Here is a 21,581-nt window from a genome sequence, read left to right as displayed (position 1 = left end):
ATTGCTCTCTTTGGCTTCATCACCAGTTTTCCTTCTCGCACTATCTTCGCTAAGCATATCATGAGGAGCCCAACAAACAAAGACACCAAGGAAAACACAGGGGAAATTACTCGTACATACCCCTTGAATTAAAGTTTGTGAGTGGTGGCGATGGCTAACACTCCCAAGGTTGGTTCTTGTAGTAACACATAAACACCCAAGAAAGTGGATGGCGAAATCGTGCCGCGGTAGCTCAATTGGTTAGAGCATCGCACGCGCGCGTAATGCGAAGACGTGGGATCTTTCCCCACCTGCGGCAGGTTGTTTTTTCATCCACTTTCATTGCCATTAATTTTTCATTTCTTTAATTCAATTGGCAAGTGCAAGAAATTTCCCCTATGTTTTCCTTGGTGTCTTTGTTTGTTGGCTACTCATGATATGATGAATAAAAATCGGGCCCCTCGGTTAATCCTCTTTCTCCTGTTTCTTCTCTAAGGGCGTTATGTGGCTCATGCGACGCCTAATGCGAACTGCTGCTCTTAAAATACGCGCGTGCAGTCACGCGAGAGCTTAGTGGCGTCTGAAGGTTTAGATGCCACGGTTGGTGGTGGTACTTTGCCGACGTTTCTCGAACGCCTGGGCTGGAAGTTGTGGGGTGCGTTCGTTGCCGAAGCCGACTGCATCTCTCTTCTCGAGGCGCACAGAAATGTACTCTTCTTCTGCCATGGGTAATACGCAATTTCGATCCGACATACTTGCAACTTTTTTTGCGACTACTTTCGCTGCTCCTATGGCACTCAGCGGCTGCAGCTATTGCAGTAATAGTGTTTGGTTCAGTAATCAAATAATCATCATCATCAGCCTATTTTAAGTCCACTGCAGGACGAAGGCCTCTTACTGCGATCTCCAATTACCCCTGTCCTGCGCCAACCGATTACAACGTGCGCCTGCGAATTTCTTAATTCCATCACCCCACCTAGTCTTCTGCCGTCCTCGACTGCGTTTCCGTTCTCTTGGCACCCGTTCTGAAAACCTAATGGTCCACAGGTTATGTAACCTACGCATTACATGGCCTGCCAAGCTCCGTTTATTTCTCTTAATGTCAATTAGAATATCGGCTATATCCCTTTGCTCTCTGATCCAAACCGCTCTCTTTCTGTCTCTCAAGGTTATGCCTAGCATTCTTTGTTCCCTCGCTCTTTGCGCGGTCCTTGTTTTCGAGCTTCTTTGTCAGTCTCCAAGTGTGTGCCCCATATGTAAGCACCAGTACAACGCATTGATTCTGCCCCTTTCTTTTTAGTGATAATGGTAAGCTTCCAGTCAGGATCTGACAATGTCTGCCGTATGCGCTCCCAACTCATTTTTATTCTTCTGTAAATTTACTTCTCATAATGAGAGTCCCCTGTAGGTAATTGACCTAGGTAAAGGCATTCCTTCGCCGACTCTAGAGGCTGACTGGTGATCCTGAACTCCTGTTCTCTTGCCGGGCTATTGATAAATATCTTTATTTCTGGATATTAATCTTCAACCCCACTCTAACACTCTCTCTGTTGAGATCCTCAAAGAATGAGGGACTATTTGATTACTCAACAAATGACAAATGATTGAGTAATTACTTATCCTACATTTTTTTCTCCCTGCTATACAAGATGAATACATTCGGGCGGAGGAGCGGCGGGGGCTGGGAGGTGTTTTTTTGATGACTTCGGTACTCTCATGCCTTGTCCTCATCTTATCAACGTGCCGTTTCCATGCGTTTCCAAAGAATGGTATTAACAGTGTGAATAATACATAATAGGCATGACAACCGGCATTGACGAAGGTGAAGATGCCCACAATGTCCGTAAATGCAAATTTCGCGAGAACGGAGGCTGCTAGAAGACGTTCGCGACAGCAATGAGAATGATTATTACCCCTAAACAGAGTTCATTCATGAACGAACTAATGTCACAAACGCCGAAGCCACTTTTGCCCGATGCCTTAAGTAATCTGAACAATACACCAGGGTTAAGCCAACTGCAATAAAAAGCGATGTTCACTACTAACGAAGTCGGACTCTTACTGGGGTAAATCTCAGTATCGATTTCAGTTGACCTGCCCTATAAGCTTGCGCGTTCCAGGGGAAAAGACGTACAAGTCTTTCTAAGCTTGGACTCACAACTCCGTCCAACGAAGCTAACGAACAAAAAAAGACGAACAAAAAGACCAACAAAGACCAACACCACTTGCACTTAGAGGTATTTTAGCAAAGCAAGCGTAGCGCAACCGTCAAGATGTTTAGTTCACATAGAGGAGTAGGGCAGGAAAAAGAAGAAAAAAAACATAGGAGAACACCAGCAAGGCGGTAAAGCAACGCATAATCCCGTGACTCGCGCAGTCGTAAACGAAAATCCTTGATTACGCCGGCATGGAATCCTTCAGTGCCGCGCACCTACGCCGAGGAGGGCCGCGTCGCCCGGGCACGTAGTTGCCAGACGACTTCAGTTTACGACTCCCTGCTCGTGCTGCGGGCTGGCCGTCCGTGCCAAGACGCCCGGCCTGATTTTTACGAGGGCTGAAGAACGACGAGCCGCGACTTGGGCGTTCGTTACCGCTCGACGCCGGAACGCCTTCTCTCCGACGGCGCCCGGCGATTACTTATCCCGATCAAATTTAATTACCCAAGTTTCAGCAATGGCGCCAATCACGCAGCCACCACACTTAATCATTCATGATCCCAGTCCGCGAGACACGGAAAAGGAAGAGCAGGTTTATCACCTGATGTCCGCAGCTTCGCAGGGTGAATAAGTTGAGTGGCCAGATCTAGACGTGACGCTCACTGTGCCTGCCATCGTTCTCTTAGAGGCCACGTGAAACAAATTTTCACTTTGGTTAAATTTGTGATAAATGAGCAGTATATCCTAATTAAGCAATCTTTGCAAGGCTGCAGCAGGCCATGTAGTGCGTAGGTTAGATAACCTGTGGACCAGTACGGTTACAGAATGAGTGCCAAGAGAAGGGAAGTACGGCCGAGGGCGGCAGAAGACTAGGTGAAGTTATGAAATGAGGAAATTCGCAGGCTCTAGTTGGAATCGGTTGGTGCAGGACAGGGTTAATTAGAGATCAGAGGGAGAGCCCTTCGTCCTGCAGTAGACTAAATATAGGCAGCTGCTGCTGATGATGAAGGCTGGAGGGCTGGCGATTGTCTAGTTTTCTTATTAGAAGCTTTAATATAGAACTTAAGCAAGGCTACGCGCATATAACGATTATAACGTAAATCCCAGCACGTGGCCTCCGAGATTTTTTTCAGTGCGCCGTAGGCAGTCGCGGGCGTCCCACAATCACAGAGGCCATGTCTGGAAGCTGCGCTTTCTACGTCGTGCGTCGCTTCCAGCGAGAGGTAATGGCGGCGTTTCTGTCAGTTTTGGAATGAAAGCCTTTTTTGCGAGCCTTTCTGGTCGCGTCTACCCGTACTTCAAGCGTAACGTTTTTCACAGAAGCTCCTTTGCATCTACACTAGCTATACGCTCACATTAAGCTTCTCGCACAGTACAAAATTTCGTTGGTGTTGGCCTTTAAATAGGGATTCGTGCTTTCGCGGCCCAACCATGTTTCATATGTTCTCTTTGAGAGCTTTTTACATCGAACAACTACAAAATAATGAACACGGCGGGAGGCGGGGCGGGGGGGAGGGTTCGCATTGCGAGTGTTAGCATTTCTACTCTCGGGTGTGAAGGCGCGTCGTGCGGACTTGGAAGCATAAATAATAAATTTGATTTTTACCAAAGCGCAATGAACGTAACCACTCAACGTTGTGCATCTACTACGCCTACATATGCGAGGATAACGTCTCGAAATCACCATCGGTGCTGAACAATAGCGACGTCTGGCATACACCTTAAAGAAGTTCTGATCGTACCTATGCTGCAAAAAGGGTTAACATGAGCAAAGTGTGCAGGTGAAACGGGTTACAACGTAGACGTCTGGGGGTTCTCTAGCGCAGCCACTAACTACTTTTCTTACATTTTTTGCGCACATTCTTACATTCTTCGTCCAAGATACAAGATTTACTGATAAAACGTCAACACTTTTCAGCTGAACTATTTCCGGGACATATAGTGTGGCTGATAACGAAAGCCGTGTCTCATCGATTCAAGTATGTATTTTCTTTCAAGATAACGAATCAATCAATAACCTTAGAAAAAAATGTATCCGTTTCGCCCGAGAGGCGAAGCATCGATAGCAACAACAAACTAATAAAACAACCAGAATTACAATACGGACATATATTGGCGGCGTAAATTGCAGAAAATTATCTGTTTATTCATTAAATTAACAATGCGGTGTCACGCGCGCACTGACGAACATAAACTCTGCTCCCTCGATGGCCGCGAACACTCGCCGTCACAACACTGGCCCGATGAAGAGCGGCGGCAGCGGGGGCAAACGTTTCCTGTTTTTAGGAAACACAGCGAGCGTGAAACCAACAGCCATCATTGCTCACTCTTAGCCTTTGAACCCGCCACAGACTACTTCGGAGATACGGCGGACAGCCATGGGCTGTAATGGCCGGGCTTGAGAAGAAGACGCGCGCTCAGCTGCAGCCCCGCCCTGCGCCCTACGCGCGCTTGATCCCATTACCACGCACTTAGATCTCCCCTCCCCCTCCATAGCAGGCGTTTCACCACCTCACCTCCAAAATGCGGGGCACTGGAACACGGCGCGCATCAAGCCACCGTCCTTCTCGACTCATCCTCGCTCGCTCTCTGTCGCACCCAAACCTAACGGCGAGTGGGGCGCGATAGGATGTCATCTCAATTGTACTTCATACGGAACGTAACGGCGACCGCGAAACATCGTCTAGAGTGTCCATATAGGTGTGTCGCAATAAAAAGCCTGCAGTCGTTATAGCAAAATAACACTTCCACTACTGATCCGTTGGTAGGTGGGCTTTTGCTAGCGCACGTTTGCGTAGGGTGGTGCATCTTTTACAGGCAATAAGGCAACGGCAAACGAAACTGAACGAAGAAATGGATGCTACACGAAAGATTGCGCTTGGAGAATAGGAAACAGGCTCCTTTTATCTATAGGCTCAGGTTAGCAGAGGACGAAATAAATTCAAAGGGTGGGTTGCCAACCATTTACATTTCACCGCATCGCATGCACATGGCGCTGTATATTGCGGCAACGAGTCTTCAAGGAAAGTTCAAGCAGTATTACCAATATAAACAAATAATAAATAAGAAAATAAGTACAATGAAAATGAGCTTTTAAGCTTTTGTTATTATTATTTACCCAAGAATTTCAAAACTAAAGGAAAAGACTGGCGAAACTCACGAGGGCATAAGATGATGTCGAAGACTCCCAGTTTAGGGCAGACGATACCAAATTAAAGTACGGAGCCTATTTGGACCGACAATAACGCGTACAATAAAGCGCCTCTGAACAGAAGGGCTGACATGCCGCGAGATTATTTACCCAGCTTATATTTTTATGTGAGGTGTTAGCAGTGACGGTGTCGCTTCTGGTTCGGATAGAAAGACTGTCTAGGCCAGGAAATGCGCAACTTGAACCTATTTTTCTTGCCCAATATATCGTCATGAATTACCCAATTGGGCCTCTAGCAGAAATGTTACGGAAATGGACGAGACCTGTGTGCTCGCTATCGGCGGTATATTAGAGAGCCCTCGGTGTCGTGCAAGCGCACCTCACCAACTCCCTCTCGTGTTATCAAGCAGCCTCTTCCTCTAAACACAGAAGCACTGGCAGGAACAAATGAACTCAGTTTGTGAAGCTCAGACTAGAAAACGCGGTTGCTGAGAAGAACCAAACAAGTAGCGGGCCTCGAGTACGCATGTGCAGAATGCAACACGAGTTAAGGATTTCGCGTTAGCCTCGCATCAAAAGTATATAGAATAGATACTGTATGCGCACAAAGAAACAGTGGTGTAGGAAAACGGCCGCCGCCCCATTTACTTTACCTTGCATTCACCATCCTTCTCAAACTGCGTACTAAGTTTGCAAGAAAAGAATGGCGCAGCAAGCTTCACTTGCTTTTACGTCATCTGACTCTAACCTTTCAGTGATAAAGATTCGCCATTTTTAAAGGTGCAGATGACAAAAAAGCGACGGGTCCGTAAGTCGAGATGGTGTGCATGGTCAAGGCGACATGAGTTCAGAGCAAGTCATGTGTTCAATTGTGCGAGTTTTGTGCATTCTAGGATGCCGGAATAACGCTAAACACTACAAGGTAATAAACCGCGTCTTGCTGTTGATTACGTCGCTCGTATTGGTAAAGTTAAGGAGCGAAGCACACCGAAACATGACAAAACAAAAATACGTTCTCGGTGGCAGCAACAGCTGCTCATCAGTGGGCGCACAACGGGTGACAAGTTTAAATTCCGACACCTTGCGCTCACTGGTGACAGACAGAACGTTCTAACTCTAAAGATCAAGCCTAGCAATCCAGGTTCTTTCCGCTATGCAAAGTTTTTGTTTGTTATACTGCAGTTAGCCAAGAGCTCTAGCCTGAATCCCAAGCACTAGACGCATAGTAGTCGTATCGCACCACATTGTCGATGACGTCGGTCATAAGGGTATTTCTTCATAGTTTCTTTTTCATATTAAGGCGTAAGAAAACTTGTACATATGGTATATACTATTATTCGCTCTTTTAAGTAATGGCAAACAGGCTGCCAATGACAATTCATGAACTCTAGTTCATAAAGTAGACATTTTACGTCGTTACCAGATACAGAAAACTTGTGAACCTTAAGATCCTTTGCGTTTTCTTTGTACAGGAACGTATGTTTACAGATATCTATATTACAAGTACTACGATGGCAGTCAAAATACTGTTCGTAAGACTTTCGCTTTACCAACGCATTCATTAATGTTATTAGCATTCTTATCCTACTTCATCGACTTTGGTGTGCTGCTGTTGTTCGATATCCAGCCCCTGAAACGTCGCTCTTACCCGCGAAACAAGAATGGAAATTACACATGTCCAACTAATAAAACTGAAAATGTGCAATGTTGTACATCGCAATGAAAACTGAAGCTTTACTACAGGGAAAGAGGCCTTTGCAATAGAATTGTAGCTCCTTCGAAGTCACAAGCTCAAACTGAATCCACAGTGCCAGTGGGGCAAAATTGGCTGCAGTTAGCAGGCCGCGTTTAGTAACGCTTCTTCTTTCGTGGCATCTGAAGGTGCAGACGCTGTGGTTTGTGGTGGTGCTGTCGTGCATGAGCGTACTAATGCGATTAGAATTTGTAGCCTACTTCTGTGACTACAGATTGTCGATGAAGGTGTCTTCTACAATATGGCGTTCCCTAGATTATTTAACCGCTAATCCCATTAACGTCGGCAGTCACCTCAGGACGGATTCTTCCATACCTGCCAACCTGTGCAGCTTAAAATTCGCAGCGTCCTCCGCAGGCGACACAAAGAGGGACGGGGAAGGGGGGGCGGCGAAGTTGCAAAGAGTTCTTTAAAACGTGTTCCAAACACATGGGTTTTGAGGGATACATACGCACTTGATAACGATCATTCGCTTTTAGACGCAGCACTAGAGCAGCAGCCATCTTGCAATAGTAGGGTCTGACGAGCAACACGTTGTTTTTAGATTATAGTGACTTTTTAAGGGAATTAGCTGTTGTCTACTAAACTTGGAAACTTGCGCGAAGTAATGAAAAGGTAAATAAACTTGCTCGAAGCAAGTACCCCATGGCGTTTTTTCCCTATCACGAGAATTTCAAGAGAAATTTTGGAGACGAATGACCAATACATTTTCGCGAACCACGTTTTTTTTTCTCGCAAAACTGGGCGCAAGATTCGTAAAATCGTATAAGAAGCCCAAATTCCAAATTTTTTTTGAAAATTTTGGGAGTGTTAGAATGTGCGGGTTTTCTAAACAATGCTTGTCTTGTATACGAAAGAAGTCTGGGGTTTTGCCTGCTAATATCACGATTTGATTATGAGACACGCCGTAGTGGAGGGACTCCGGAATAATTTTGACCACCTGGTGATCTTTAACGTGCGCCCTATGCAAGGAACACGGGCGTTCTTGCATTTCACCATCCCCGAAATGCCGCCGCCGCGGCTGGGATACGATCCGGCGACCTCTTTCTTAGCAGCGCAACACCATAGCTGCTAAGGTACCACGGAGGGCTTTTCTTATAAATAATGTTGGTATAGGTTATACGTATATACAGGAAGCTGTTATTAATAATTTGGCAGCCATGAATTATTACCATAACGAGGCGTGAAACTGGGGCGTAGAAAATGGAAGGGAAGTGAAGTTACAAAGACAGCAAATTGAGTGACTTCACTTGATTACGGTTCCCTGAAAACATCCAGTTCTTTCCATATTTCGTCGCAGAATTACCTTTGTCATCGATCTCTTCGAAGCACACGTTCCCCAAATACTCAATTTCTGATGCAATAATGGATCGTTCAACACATGCTATAATCCATTACTAACAGCGTAATGATGAAACTTTGAGAACAGCAATAAAATACGTAAATGCGTCGAAGTGGAAAAGTTTAGATACAGTGACTTCTACTTTCACACGCTGCAAACCTTGCTGCTGTAGTTTGGACTCACGTCAAAGATGGCCATAAGATGAAAGCACAACTAAAATAATATAGACGCACACCCTTCATTGAGAATAAAAGACGTCGTAATGAGTGGTGATAGGACGCAAAAGAAGGTTGCGCTGTGAGGAAAGCCTGTAAAATGGAACGGGCAGCATAGAGTATATAGACGTTCGCCTTTCCGTGCGCACCGACGCAACGTTCCTGCTTTGGCTGCAAGCATATCCGCTGACGGTAGAAATGCGCCAATGTCGCTTGCCATGCGCGCAGAGTATTCGTTTACGCGTCTCTTAATTGAACCTCGCCGCCGCCCGCACACAGCGCCAGTGCCCGGAGAAAGCGAGGTCGGCGACGACATAGCGCATGCATCATGCGGCTAGCCTGCACGCTTCTCGTTACCGCGCTGCAGCGTCCGCCAGAAATGTGCTATTTATAACTGGAGCCCCGCATGCCTCTAATTGAAATATTACACCTGTTTATCGCTGCCAACCTCCATCTCCTCTTCCTCCCTGCTCTTTTAATTCGATACTCTCGCCGGCTGCTGGCTTTGAATCCCCCTATTCCCATACACCGCCCTCTGAAACCTATGCGTGCCCGCGGTCATGCTATCCGGCCACGTAGATAGATAGATAGATAGATAGATAGATAGATAGATAGATAGATAGATAGATAGATAGATAGATAGATAGATAGATAGATAGATAGATAGATAGATAGATAGATAGATAGATAGATAGATAGATAGATAGATAGATAGATAGATAGATAGATAGATAGATAGATAGATAGATAGATAGATAGATAGATAGATAGATAGATAGATAGATAGATAGATAGATAGATAGATAGATAGATAGATAGATAGATAGATAGATAGATAGATAGATAGATAGATAGATAGATAGATAGATAGATAGATAGATAGATAGATAGATAGATAGATAGATAGATAGATAGATAGATAGATAGATAGATAGATAGATAGATAGATAGATAGATAGATAGATAGATAGATAGATAGATAGATAGATAGATAGATAGATAGATAGATAGATAGATAGATAGATAGATAGATAGATAGATAGATAGATAGATAGATAGATAGATAGATAGATAGATAGATAGATAGATAGTATTGCAATGACAAAGTGCTCTAGTACTTGATGCAGATGCCCAAGAATAAGCCGCGGTGGTCAAAATTGTTAAGGGAGGTTCTCACTACAATGAATCTTGCAGCTGCTTAAGCAGCTTTGGAACTTAATTTCATGTTATCATTAATATTTTTAGAAAGCGATTTGAGGAAGATGCCCGTGCACAGAAAAGCGACGAAGTTACAGCTATGGCGAGCGTCTTGCATGAGCTGTTACTGCAACATATTGCGTGCCTGCCAGTGCACTTCTATATACAGCTACCTTGTACATATGGTTCTTCGATACCCGGCTTTAATACAAGAAAAATTCAAGGCTACTGAGGTATCCCTACGTGGATGAATGCGACAGAATTGGGATGTCCCTCCAATGACACCTCGGCCTCGTTTGCGTACTTGCGTGGACGTCCAAAGGAGCCGCGTGCAGCTACTGACTGAGAAGTGTAAGTCGAATGCTTTACCATGGAGGAAACCCTTCCATCAGGGAACGCTTGCGACGATCGCTATGCGCGAAGGCGAACTTTCTGGTTCGTTTTGCTTTCTTTATGCCGCACGGCCGGCGCCGCCACTGCCCCGGATGCGCGGACATAAGCGCCATCTGGTGGTGTTTCAAGGAACCCAGCGCCCCTGCAGCGCACGGCTCTTGTTGAGTGGCTGTGACTACGCGACTTTTTGCACCATCAGCGGGTGGGCCGCCGGATTTTCTACTTTATAAGCCATATAATGCTTTCGTATAAATAATTAAAGTAGGAGCAATCATAGTAGCACTACTAATAGTAGTAGAAGACAACAGAAGGCAGCACATTTTTCTTGCGTTTGCAGATGGGATAGGAATGCGGAAATAATTGAAAGCTCATTGTGAAATAGACATGAAGGATGACGTAGTTCAAGACCGTGTTTAAGGATCTCGGAAGGTAAAGCTTGCCTTGCATTGGAGTACTACGCAACACTATGACAATGAGTAATTTGTGTCATTTATGTTCTGGGACAAAGAGTGATATGTATTTCATCTTGCAACGCCTAGCAATATGTTAGTTGTCAGGAAACTGCAAAGTGACAAAGAATCCTCATTGATGAACAGTAGTCGAATAAGGAACGACACTGGAGCGAATGCTTCGATAATAGGATTTGTCTTCGTCAGAGCAGGGACACTGGCATCACATTATGACCCAACCTAGGAGACATGAACTGCTTACGCGTTATATTGCACCCATCCGCATCTTCGACTTCACATGGCAAAGCTGCGCTGGCAGCATCGAAGGCCGGCAGTCCGAATATGGTAACAAAATGCTAAAGGCAATATGAAGGCGTCTGTTGTAGAAAACGAAAATGGGACGAGTACTTTCTAGAACCACATGGTGCACTAGCCACCAGATGACACAAAATTAACATAATCAGAAAGGAACCGACGAGGTGCGGATAAGCTCGGCCTCATTTTGAGCCAGAATAGGCACTGCTTCCTGAGATATATACGGAGCGTAGCATCAGTGCGCTCAATGCAAACGAAAATATAATTTAGCTTCAATTCTCTATATCCGGTGGCAACCTAAGAGTGCGAAAAATAGATTGATCTACAACTCAAAGATAATGTATATACATGTACCAGTTACCCGCCGTGGTTTCTGCGTAGTGGCTATGGTGTAGGGCTGCTAGACAGGGGGTTGCGGGATCAAATCCCGGTCACAGCGGCCGTGTACTTAGAGTAGGTGCACATTAAGGAACCTCAGGTGGTTCAAATTTCCGGACTCCTCCACAACAGCGTGCCTCATAATCAGACGGAGGTTTTGGAACGTTAAACCTCATAATTTAATTTATTTTTTAATACATGCACCAGCCAAATAAGTTCACGAATTTTTGTGATGTCACGGTGCAGGCGAACTCTTTTTCGAATTTGTTGTGTCTCGGTGAACTATATTTTGGAGCATAGAAGCACAGATAGCAAGTGGAAGTGTGGTGTTGTGGTTGTATAGCTTGTACTGGATTTTTAGTTTGTCACCGAGTATACTGTCAAAAGTTATAAAAAAATGGAAATAACCCCCCACATGGTGCTGAAATGATCATTTAAGGCAGTGCACTTATCTGAGCGTGAATACGGTTCGCAAAGTACGTAGTCATGAAGCTACCTGTGATTAGCTGGAGGGTTGGATGACTATGTCCTTAGAGACCGCCGTTGCGCCCCTCTAAAAACGATCGCCAACCCCTGTCCGATGCCAAGACTCATCGCTTCGTCAAGGTCGTCACTTGCAGTAACCTGGGATGATTTCCTCAATGTGGCTATATTAAAGAGCCTTCTGTCATTGTTTAGGCCCTTAAATTATTTTTCCGCACAACATGGCGTTTCTGTACAATCGAATCTGCTGCTGTGCAAGACGCTGTTCCTGGGATTTTGGCGTTAAAGTACATATAAGTTTTGCAGACTACATGCGAAACCAACGTTCGAGCTCTGAAAAATATTCAGGCTCAACCTTTACGCCCATGATGGGGCTACCTCGACGCGCTTCAACATGAAAAACAAGCCATCTGATTCCAAGAAACGTTTCTGTTTACTCTATCTGAGCGCCACATCTGCTTGTCTTTCAAAGAACAAAGACCATAACCTGGCTGCCCTGCCAGCACAGAGACATCAACTGCATTTTCACAGCTGATTGTACTCATCAAGATCATCATCAACCGTTGTGCAGAAGAGCAAGTGTATGCTCTGTGTACAGTATACCAACTGTATACTCTGTATATAGGTGTATACTACATATAATCTCCAGGGCGCACCTGGCTATTTCCAAGACTACAACATTCGGCCGATCATTTGACACTGGCTCTTGAGCAGCTGACATTGCTATTATCGCACAAAACACAGGGTACTGTACGTACTTTAATACCACTGGTTCTACCTCGCCTGTCAGATCAGCAGCTGCTGTGAACACTCCCGCGAAATACTTCACACTTGAATACAGCATGTTATACAGAAAGATATTTGTGCTGACTCCATCCGTGCCGTTATCAACTACTTCACCGATAAACGAGCACATAAATGGGGCCGGGCTTTGTATCTGGAGCATAACTTTTGAGGGTTCGGGGGAGGGGGTTCTATAGTTCGCTTTTGGTCGCAGAACGTATGAGCAAGGCTGTCAGAAAGAAGTGAATCATTGTGTTTTGCAAACAGGGCATAATAATATAATAAGTCAGTGGCTTCCCGGTCATAGTGGCATCATCGGTAAATGCTTCGCTGACAGACATACCTGGTCTGCCTACGAAGGCACTCAGATGCTTCCTGTAGCTTTGGCATAAAAATTACGCTGCAAGAGTAGTTTGTTAGCTCGTACAAGAATACAAGCTTTTAAACACAAGCCACCGGCGTGTGTAATCGTCGGTGGCGTACCCTGTACAATGTGTTAGGCTTGCAAGTGTTTGGTAGTACGCTTCACTTCGATTCCAGGTTCCTGTACCACCTATCACTGGAAATGACATCCATGAACATGTATTCTTTCCACATTGCAATGACGCATCAACCAACGAGTGACTCTTAGAGATGTCAAGAACCACTGGAGCACCTGTTGTTCGCCTGTCACCTCCACGACACACAGAACCTTTTATTCCCACTACCTTAAGCTGACTGGGCTTTAGGATATTATTGGAAACGAGTGTTCTTCCACTGTGGCCACATCCGTCGATGGCGCAAAAACAATTCGTTTCATGCTACATTTCTTAAAGTGCACAGGCGTGGGGAACGAACGCTTCGTGCTGCGTCTCATTTCAGCGCATTTGCGAATCTTGACATTACGTAACTTCTAGTGCTAGGCACACAGGAAGCAACAAGCCATCTCGCTTCGCCCAGCATTCGTACCCAACCGGAGATTGATTTCAAAATGGCCACAAATGCGCGCAACCGCGCTGACAACCATACGCAGCCACGGCCGGGTTAGAGGATGAGACGCGTGCTCACCCGCTTTTGTGCGCACTTTATCACGGTACTGCGCGCTCAATAAACGCCCCGCCTTGCTTATGTGTGATTTCATAATTACCAGCATTGGCCACGCGAGAAAACGGTGCACATCAAGCCACCGTCCTTCTCGACTCACCTTCACACCGACAGCATACGACGCGCGTTAGGATCTTGTTGCACTTTGACTTTATACGGAATATGACGGTGATGAAGGAAATTCTCCTAAATTGTCCCTGTTATTACTCTCGCTAAAAAAATTTTGGAGCATCACGAAGTGTCGACTGTAGCATATATCAAGCTTTTATAATTTCGTTCTCACAGTATTTCGAGGAAACGCATACTCTCTGTGAGATGTAACAGTGAATCGTCAGCGACAGCGAGAAATAAATGTGTAAATCATTTCGAATACCAAGATATCACGCGACACTCTAGGGGGCGACAAGTGCAGCTGACGAACCACCAGGTTAAACGTGTTAAACGTTTGTTAAACGTGTGTCCATGCCTTAGGGAGACAAAAGCCCTTTTTACCTCAAGAAATTTAAAGCTGGACTCTTTATCGACATACCGGAGGTGCTGCTGTGTGCATGTAGACAGGTAATCCTATCAAGGAATTGGTTTTTGATGTTCGCGAGAGACCAGTTTAGTGCAAAGATCTAGTATGATAAATATCGTGCGACTAAGATTTGTTGTGTCGGATGAGGGCTGTGAATAGCTGCGTGAGTTTGTGCCCCTAGGTTCAAGGCAAAGAGCCTGCGCACACGTTTGATCCTTGTGCCACCCTAATGATGTTAAGGACATATTTTATGTGCTCTCAGCTTCAAGTTCTAGAAATGCAACACAATACTTAAGTTTATATCGTGTATAGCCAAACGACAGGTCCAGCCTATGGAAGCAGGTGAAACATGCACACAGCTGTGAGAAACAGATACGGTCCGGAAGTGACCGGATGTAACTTACAGATTAAGTTCCTGTATTTCTCTCTCTGAACACTTGCACATATCGCAGCGTTTGACGTAATATGCTAGAGCATCGACGCTGACCTGCATAAGTTAACGTGTTTTACCCCAACAGCCTTGTAGATATGGAGAGACGCGAGCCATTGGTCGAAAATTCGTGAGGTACGCTGACTTTGTACAGAAATGTTCCGGCTCAAAAAGGAGACATTTGACTCGCGCTCAACACTGCGAGACGATTTGCAAAATTACATAAGCTGTCTTACCCCCTCCCCCCCCATTTACCTTGCGCTAACCATTACGGCCCAGCTCATGCTAGTAGTATCGTTAAAGCTAAGATTCGTGTTCTGAAAGCTTGGATTCTGCAGAGAACGGAGGGTGGCAGGAGTAGCGTCGCAAGCCTCTGTGCTGATTCCTTATTTACGATTTTAGCCTAATGTCTGCCATCTTGGATCGCACTTGCAGGTCTTTCATATCGTTTATTGTGCTTAAGCTAAGAAGCTAGAAATACGTTTGAGTTAAATTCTTTCAACAAGATAGACACTTGGCAATATTCAGCAAGTAACGTTTTGGCTCACACTTAGTAACAGTCGCCGTGAGCGTAGATGGTGTCGCCCCTAATATATGGCTCCTAGCGCACTCACGCTGCTTGAAGTGGAACTTCAAGGAGACTTGGAGCGCCGCAAGTGTCACGTGGGTGCAGTTTTCCTGTTACACACAGCTCTATAAGCCTGCGAATAACGCTATTTACGCCGTCTTATAAACGTTATGCTTCTTAAAACATGATCAGCGTTGCATCAGTCTGGCAATATTGTTATGAAAACTCAAGTGTACTAATGATAGGTAAGCAGCTATTGAATTGGTAGCACAATATAAATGAACCCAATTAACAATAATTTTTTTCAACTTTCAGCTTTCTTTCTGTATACCTCCTTGACCTACTTCTGTGTATTATTTTTTTATCACCTGTAATCTATAATGAGTAAAATCAATTTCAATTCAATTTCACTGATCAGGCTTGAAATGGTCAGTAATAGAGTCGTAATGATGCCGTATGGCAGCGCAATCGCGCATTTCATTTCTGTGGAGACATCGAAAGTGAAATCGGCGCAGATTGGTTGTCCAGGACGCCAGACAAGTCCCGTAAGTAAGATCATTCATAATGCAACTATATATTCTACGAATTTCTACTGAAAACTGCGTGTACTTCAACAAAGCAACCCACAGTGTGTGGGAAACGTGTAGCTCCAGCACCGTTGCTGTTATTGGTTAAATCATCGATGAGTTGACAGAAGCAGTCGACAAGATTAATTCTTCCCGACTTCCCTGATAACAAAAGTGATTACTTCTGCGTTTACTACAATTACTGCGAATGATGACTGGTGAGCAACAATTATGCTCAGGGCTGTCCCCGAAACTTTCTGCATCGTTGCAACCATTTATATAGGAAACGTAAAACATTTTAGACAGTTTCAAGAGAATGAAGACGAGCGAACGGGGAACAACATTTATAGGTGTTCATAGCTTTGCTTTAAGAAATACGCAATCAAAATAATTCTTGGCCTATGTTTCATGATTGCACTACACCATGAATTTTTTATTAGCAACCCTTTGTCTTGCGGTGGTGATAATTGTGGCTCTCTCACAAATGCATAGATTATGTCCCTGGTCTAGTTGTTGCTAAAAAAGAAAAGCAGTTTGACTGAAAGCTGTTTTTTTCTTGTTAGACGTGCTGTGGTGTTTAATGTAGCAAAGTTGCCACATCCACAGGGTCGAAGATTGCAAAGAAAGAAACGATGATGAGAGAGCGTCAACGTTCAAGCAACGGACAACTGGTAATCGTTTTTCTTCCATGCTCTGCATGCTCAATAGAAACTCGTAGGGACTTCGTAAAGGTAAGAATAGTAATGAGGAACTACTTCCTCGAGATGTCCACTCTACTCTAAGCAGGTATTAGAAACCCTTCGTAATTGCTGCTGCAAAAGAATAACATAGCTATTGATCTCTTCAAATGACACATACATACACCAACTTCAATGAACAACTGAAGCACTTAACAATGTTGCATCATTGTTGAAGCACTTAACAATGATATTGCGTAAAGTTGCCTCTAAGGTTGTTTATATGGAGAGCTCATTGAATTTGAATACAATGTCATTTATTTTCTTCGTACCTGAGCAGGTATTTCGGTCCTCTTTTAACACATTTAAACTAAAGACTGTGTACTTTTCTCTAAGCATTCACCTGTCACGTGCGGCCATGGACAAAAACAAAGGCAACGGGACATTTAAGTACAAAGAGAGCAGAAGTGAAAGGCTTTCATTGATAGATTTTAAGAAATTGTACAGTCCACACCTTCCTAATGGGGATATTTCTTACTGCACGCCAAACTTTGAATGCACTACACTGACGTGTCAGTTGAACCACTTCTCAGTTATAAGCACCACCAAAGCTTGTGGTGTCGAGACGTTTAGAGTCGAAATATTTGCCTTTAAGCTCTAATTTGTCCAGGACTGCCCGTGCCCTTTAATCGTCGCCGCAAGGCACGCCCGCAATCAGAGGATGGTGAAGGACTCACCCCGGCTGCAGGGGGGCTGGACCATTATCCCGACCGGCACTGGTGACAGCGACGGCCACGAAGAGAACGAAGGACCAGCAACTGAACGCCATCGCTTGTCTCATCTCAAAAATACCGTCAGCCTGCGTGTGAAACTTTCGCTGTGCAAGAAAAATCTTCCGGAGACGCGTGCTCAAGTTGAAAGGTCCCTCGCGTGCGGCTGCGCTTTTTTTTTCCTAGGGAGCGCGTCACTGGCTGCTCAGATAGAGAATGCGCTCAGCGTGCGGTTTGCAGGATTTGGCGGTCAAGACACCTTCAGCGACCGGGCTGGACGTAAACATCTGCGGCTCAGCTTGGGCTTCTCTCTTCTTGCGAGTGCGAGGGGGATGACTCTGCTCTGTCGCAAGCACGAAAGCCAGTGAGAACTCGGATTCTTCGAGAAAACGGTGAGGTGTGAAAAAGACGGGGATTCAGAAGAGAAAGCGGTCGGCGATGACTAGGCCCTCGCCGATCACTTCCTGTAGGGGGACAGCGAGAAGGTGCACTTTTTTTTCAAGAACGGCGATGGGGGCTCGCAGCGCGTGCCCCCGAAACAAAGCGATAAAGAGTCGAGAAGGGGAGGGTTTTCGAAAGACGAAGGGGGGTGTGCGTGTGTGTGTTTGCCGTGCGTAGCTTTTTTTCCCTTCCGAGTGGCTCCGACCAGGCGGGTGCGCTTGTGTGCGGCTCGACTCCGGAGGGAGCCCTGCTCGGCTTCACGGTTCTTCTTCGCACCAAGGGAACTAAGGATGGGACTCGAGGCCTTGCGAGACTTGTTCCTCTTCCTCTTGGATGCGCGTCGCGCTGCTCAGAAAGAGGATAGACGCGGCGTTTTGCTTCGTGGACCGGTTTTCGAATTCCGTCGGCTGCGCGGGTCGGAACGTTCGGCTTGCTCGAGGGAGGCGCTGTGCGCACCTAGTCCGTGGCGTGGGCCCTGCGGGAAGGACCCTCAGGCGACCCCGGTCTGCGGCATGGCGCTCTCGCGAGTTGTTCGCTGGTCGTCGGTCAGGCCGCCTCCGTCGTCCTCGCCGCCGTCTTCCTGCGCGTCCTCCTGCGTCGTGGTCACGCTGCTGCTGCTTTCGTCGAGCGAGCGGCGGTGTCACGCCTGGTGCTGCTGACGACTGCAGGAGAGGGGCAGGATCACATGACACGGCGGCGCACGGTCGACGACGCTGGCGAGTCCCGGCTTCGGCTGCACACCCGAGCACGCTCTTGAGGTGATCGAGTCCCGGTGCGAACCAGTGTCCCTAGCGCTCACTGACGCGGCCGATTCGTGTGCAAGAGAGCCCCGTGGCGCGCCGGCTTTTGGTCGACCGCTGCGGGCCTCGACAGAGACGCGGGGAGAGAAGCGACCGGTTGAAACTCTGGCGGGGGCGATTGTCACGCAGTGCGGGGACTATACGGTGGGGTTGCGGGTAAGGAGAAGCAATTGTGCAACAGGCAAGACTAGAAGAACTCAAGAGATGACACCGTGTGTTGCATAAACCAAGTCTTAAAACGCAAGGAACCGAACAGCATACGAACCCAGGCGAAAGGCGGTGCGGCGAAAGCGGGGAGTGAGCTGCTCTCGGGCTTCCAAGCGAGGCGCAGGCGAGAGACGGGGTCGATGCGTGTGCCCGCCGGACGATGGGACAGGCCGCTGCTCGGGTGACGAGCCTACGGGACCGGGGCAACGGAACCAACGACCGAGATTGACGGACGCACAACGCAAACAGAAGGCAACTTAGGGGGGAGAGGAAAGAGCGGGCCACGCACGCTCACGCGCACTGAGTACCAGTAGCCGATGCAAGCAGCAGAAGCAGCAGCAGCAGGAGCGGCGGCGGGAAGCGGGGCCCCGGAGGATGGCCTGAAGATGGAGCCCGAGTGCTGGCGGCGGAGGGATCAAGGGAGGCAAGCAAGTTTCCGCGGCGAACGGGAGCACCCGGCCGAACCAGCGAACGAACAGGGGAAAGAATCGGGGGACGGGGGAACCCTAAACACAAAGAAGGAAGGGGGGGAACCTAAGGCGCCAAGTCCTGCGGGGGGCTCTCTCGCTGGGGCGGGCTACTACTCCCCTTCAGAGTCCTGCGGCTCGTCTCTGGCAGGGCCCTGGCCGCAGCACCCGCAGACGGGTGGTCTTGGACCGTCGCATACCGGCACTGCAGGATTTCTGAAGCATCGCTGGCGCGACGCCCCTCGCCCTCGCTTTCGGTGCACCCTCTCCCTCACGGGGCGCATGCGCCAGACCTCTCGGAGGCACTCGCCGATCGATCCCAAGGAGCAACGCTGGCGCCGCCCGCTGCTGCGCAGACGCAACCCCGTCCGGCGGAAGTGGACCCCCTTGCTTCCCCCCTCCTCCAGACCCCCCGTGTCCACGAGCCACCCGCGCGTGGCAGACCCCCGCCGCCATTGCTCGGACCTCTCTAGCTCTCGCTTCAGCCACGAGCGAAAAAGGGAGGAAGACTGAACCCTTTCTCTCGTCGCGCTCCTCGTGGCCTCCTGCTCTGGGATGCCGAGCTCCTCTTCTGCTCGCTGCCCGCTTCTAGAGTCGTCGTCGTCGTCGTCGTCTGCCGGTCATCGATTCTTGCACTTGTTTACACTCTCGCCTCGCAGCTTTCTTTCCGCTCGCAGTGTTCCAGTTGACTTCTTAATTCTGCACTAGCGCCTTTCTGCCCTCTTCCCCACGCTTCCGGCTCAATCGACTCTCGCCGGGATCCCACTCATCTTAAATTGTGCGCCGCCCTCGGCCCGCCCCGGGACTGTGGCAGCGCTGGTTCCTCTCGTGAGCTCCGAAGATTAAAAGAAGAGACAGGCTCCTTAGTCAGAACAAAAAGAAAAAAGAAACAGCACGAGAAAGAAGGAGCAAGGAAAGGAAACGGCGTTCATTTTCACAGTTCAACTACTTTCATCATACTGGACCTCATCTTTTCTTTCTTCAGCTGGGCCTTCGGGCCATTCTGCGGTGGCGTGGAAAGAAAGTTGTACAACTAAGTTTCTCCTCATAGCGGTTCGCTCATCAAGTAAGAATTCTTTTCTCCTCTTCCCTCTGGTAGAGACATGGTGGCGGGGGGTGAGGGGGGAGAGGGGACCTTGTGCACGCTGTCGTTTCTATTTAACGATCACTCCTACTGTATACAAAAGGCGGTTTTCTTCAACTATGTTAGGGATCAATAGATGGCTTGGAGGTCCTAGAGGTCTACCACAGATTTTATAGATGTCGTAGTGGAGGACGTCGGAATAAATTTTGGAAGATAGTTGTCGCGCATAACGTGCACTACTGAACGTTGCACAAAGATCGTCAGTTTAACTGCACGTGCAACATGCCCAATTATTAACGAGTAAAAGTATTGACGTTTTGCCAAACATCTCTGCTGCGGTGTATCAAACCAGCGATTCTATATTAGGCCGTGATAACTGCAGGAGCGGCAGGTCATCTTCGTTAATCACCGTCATCTTTAGGTCATCTTTGGTCATCTTCGTCACTTCGACAATTCGTTAATCCTGCTTCTCGGTTCATCACTGAAATATCAGAGTGACTCAACGACCAGTTTTACATAAACGCGACTGTAGCCACGCTGTGCTGTGGCGCATAACCTTAATGCGATGCGTCACCGTTAACAGGCAGCGCAGCAACTCTCGTGTTATTGTAGTCGACACAACTAGGCGCCTGTTCTTTAGCAAGCTCGCCTAGCCTGCGAGTGAAAGAGGCGGAAAACATTATGCGGTTTTATGTGCCAAAACCACTTTCTGATCATGAGGCGCGCTGTAGTGGAGGGCTTCAGAAATTTGAACTACATGGAGCTATTAAGTACACAGGTGTTTTCGCATTTCACCCCCACGGAAATGCGGCTGCCGTGGCCGGGATTTGATACCGCGAGCTCGTTCTAGCAGCCCGACACCCTAGCCACTAAGCAACCACGGCGGGTTGAAAAAGATGCAAACACCCGGCCTTTAAATGAGGCCAGTAAATAAGGAGCTATTAGCGCCTTAATGCACTTACCTACGAGCATCCGGGCATCGCGGATGTCGCATGTGTCATGACGGTCCTTCCAGTCTGGCCCTTCAGCAAAAAGAAAAAAAAAAGAAAAAAAAATTTGATGAGGGAAGTCTTGAAAGCCAAGAAAAAGGTAGCTTCGAATAGCAGTTTGGCATATCGGAATGCAACGTAAGCATGCTGTGATGGCTAGAGGAGACGCGCAACATTAAACGCTGTTAAAGCGAAGCTTTCCTCGCGGGCCCCTACCGCATTCTCCTGACCATGGATGCTGGGTGCTACGGATGTCTCGCCAATTGGCTCACACTTAAAGAAAAAGTTAATGAATTACGTGCGCGACAGTGGGTTGGAACTTCCATATATCAGCCCAGCATACAGCCCGATGCTCTAACCATTAGGCACCTATAATACCGGGTCCTAT

General features: G+C 47.2%; 1 protein-coding gene across 5 annotated transcripts in view; it reads right to left on the bottom strand.

Moving 5' to 3' along the window:
• Positions 1 to 19,319, bottom strand: part of LOC142579192 (gamma-aminobutyric acid receptor subunit beta-like) — a 227,596-nt gene extending 208,277 nt beyond the window's left edge. For all 5 annotated transcript variants that reach the window (XM_075689165.1, XM_075689167.1, XM_075689166.1 and 2 more), the window contains exon 1: positions 17,173 to 19,319. In XM_075689165.1, the coding sequence (XP_075545280.1) occupies positions 17,173 to 17,276 (104 nt within the window). In that variant the 5' untranslated portion in view covers positions 17,277 to 19,319. The remainder of the gene's footprint in view (positions 1 to 17,172) is intronic.
• Positions 19,320 to 21,581: the final 2,262 nt, after the last annotated feature.

The sequence above is a fragment of the Dermacentor variabilis genome, chromosome 4 (genome assembly GCF_050947875.1).
Source record: "Dermacentor variabilis isolate Ectoservices chromosome 4, ASM5094787v1, whole genome shotgun sequence".
Taxonomy (NCBI): domain Eukaryota; kingdom Metazoa; phylum Arthropoda; class Arachnida; order Ixodida; family Ixodidae; genus Dermacentor; species Dermacentor variabilis.
The sequence above is the reverse complement of the archived record's forward strand: the minus strand, read 5'-3'. Positions and strand labels throughout refer to the sequence as shown.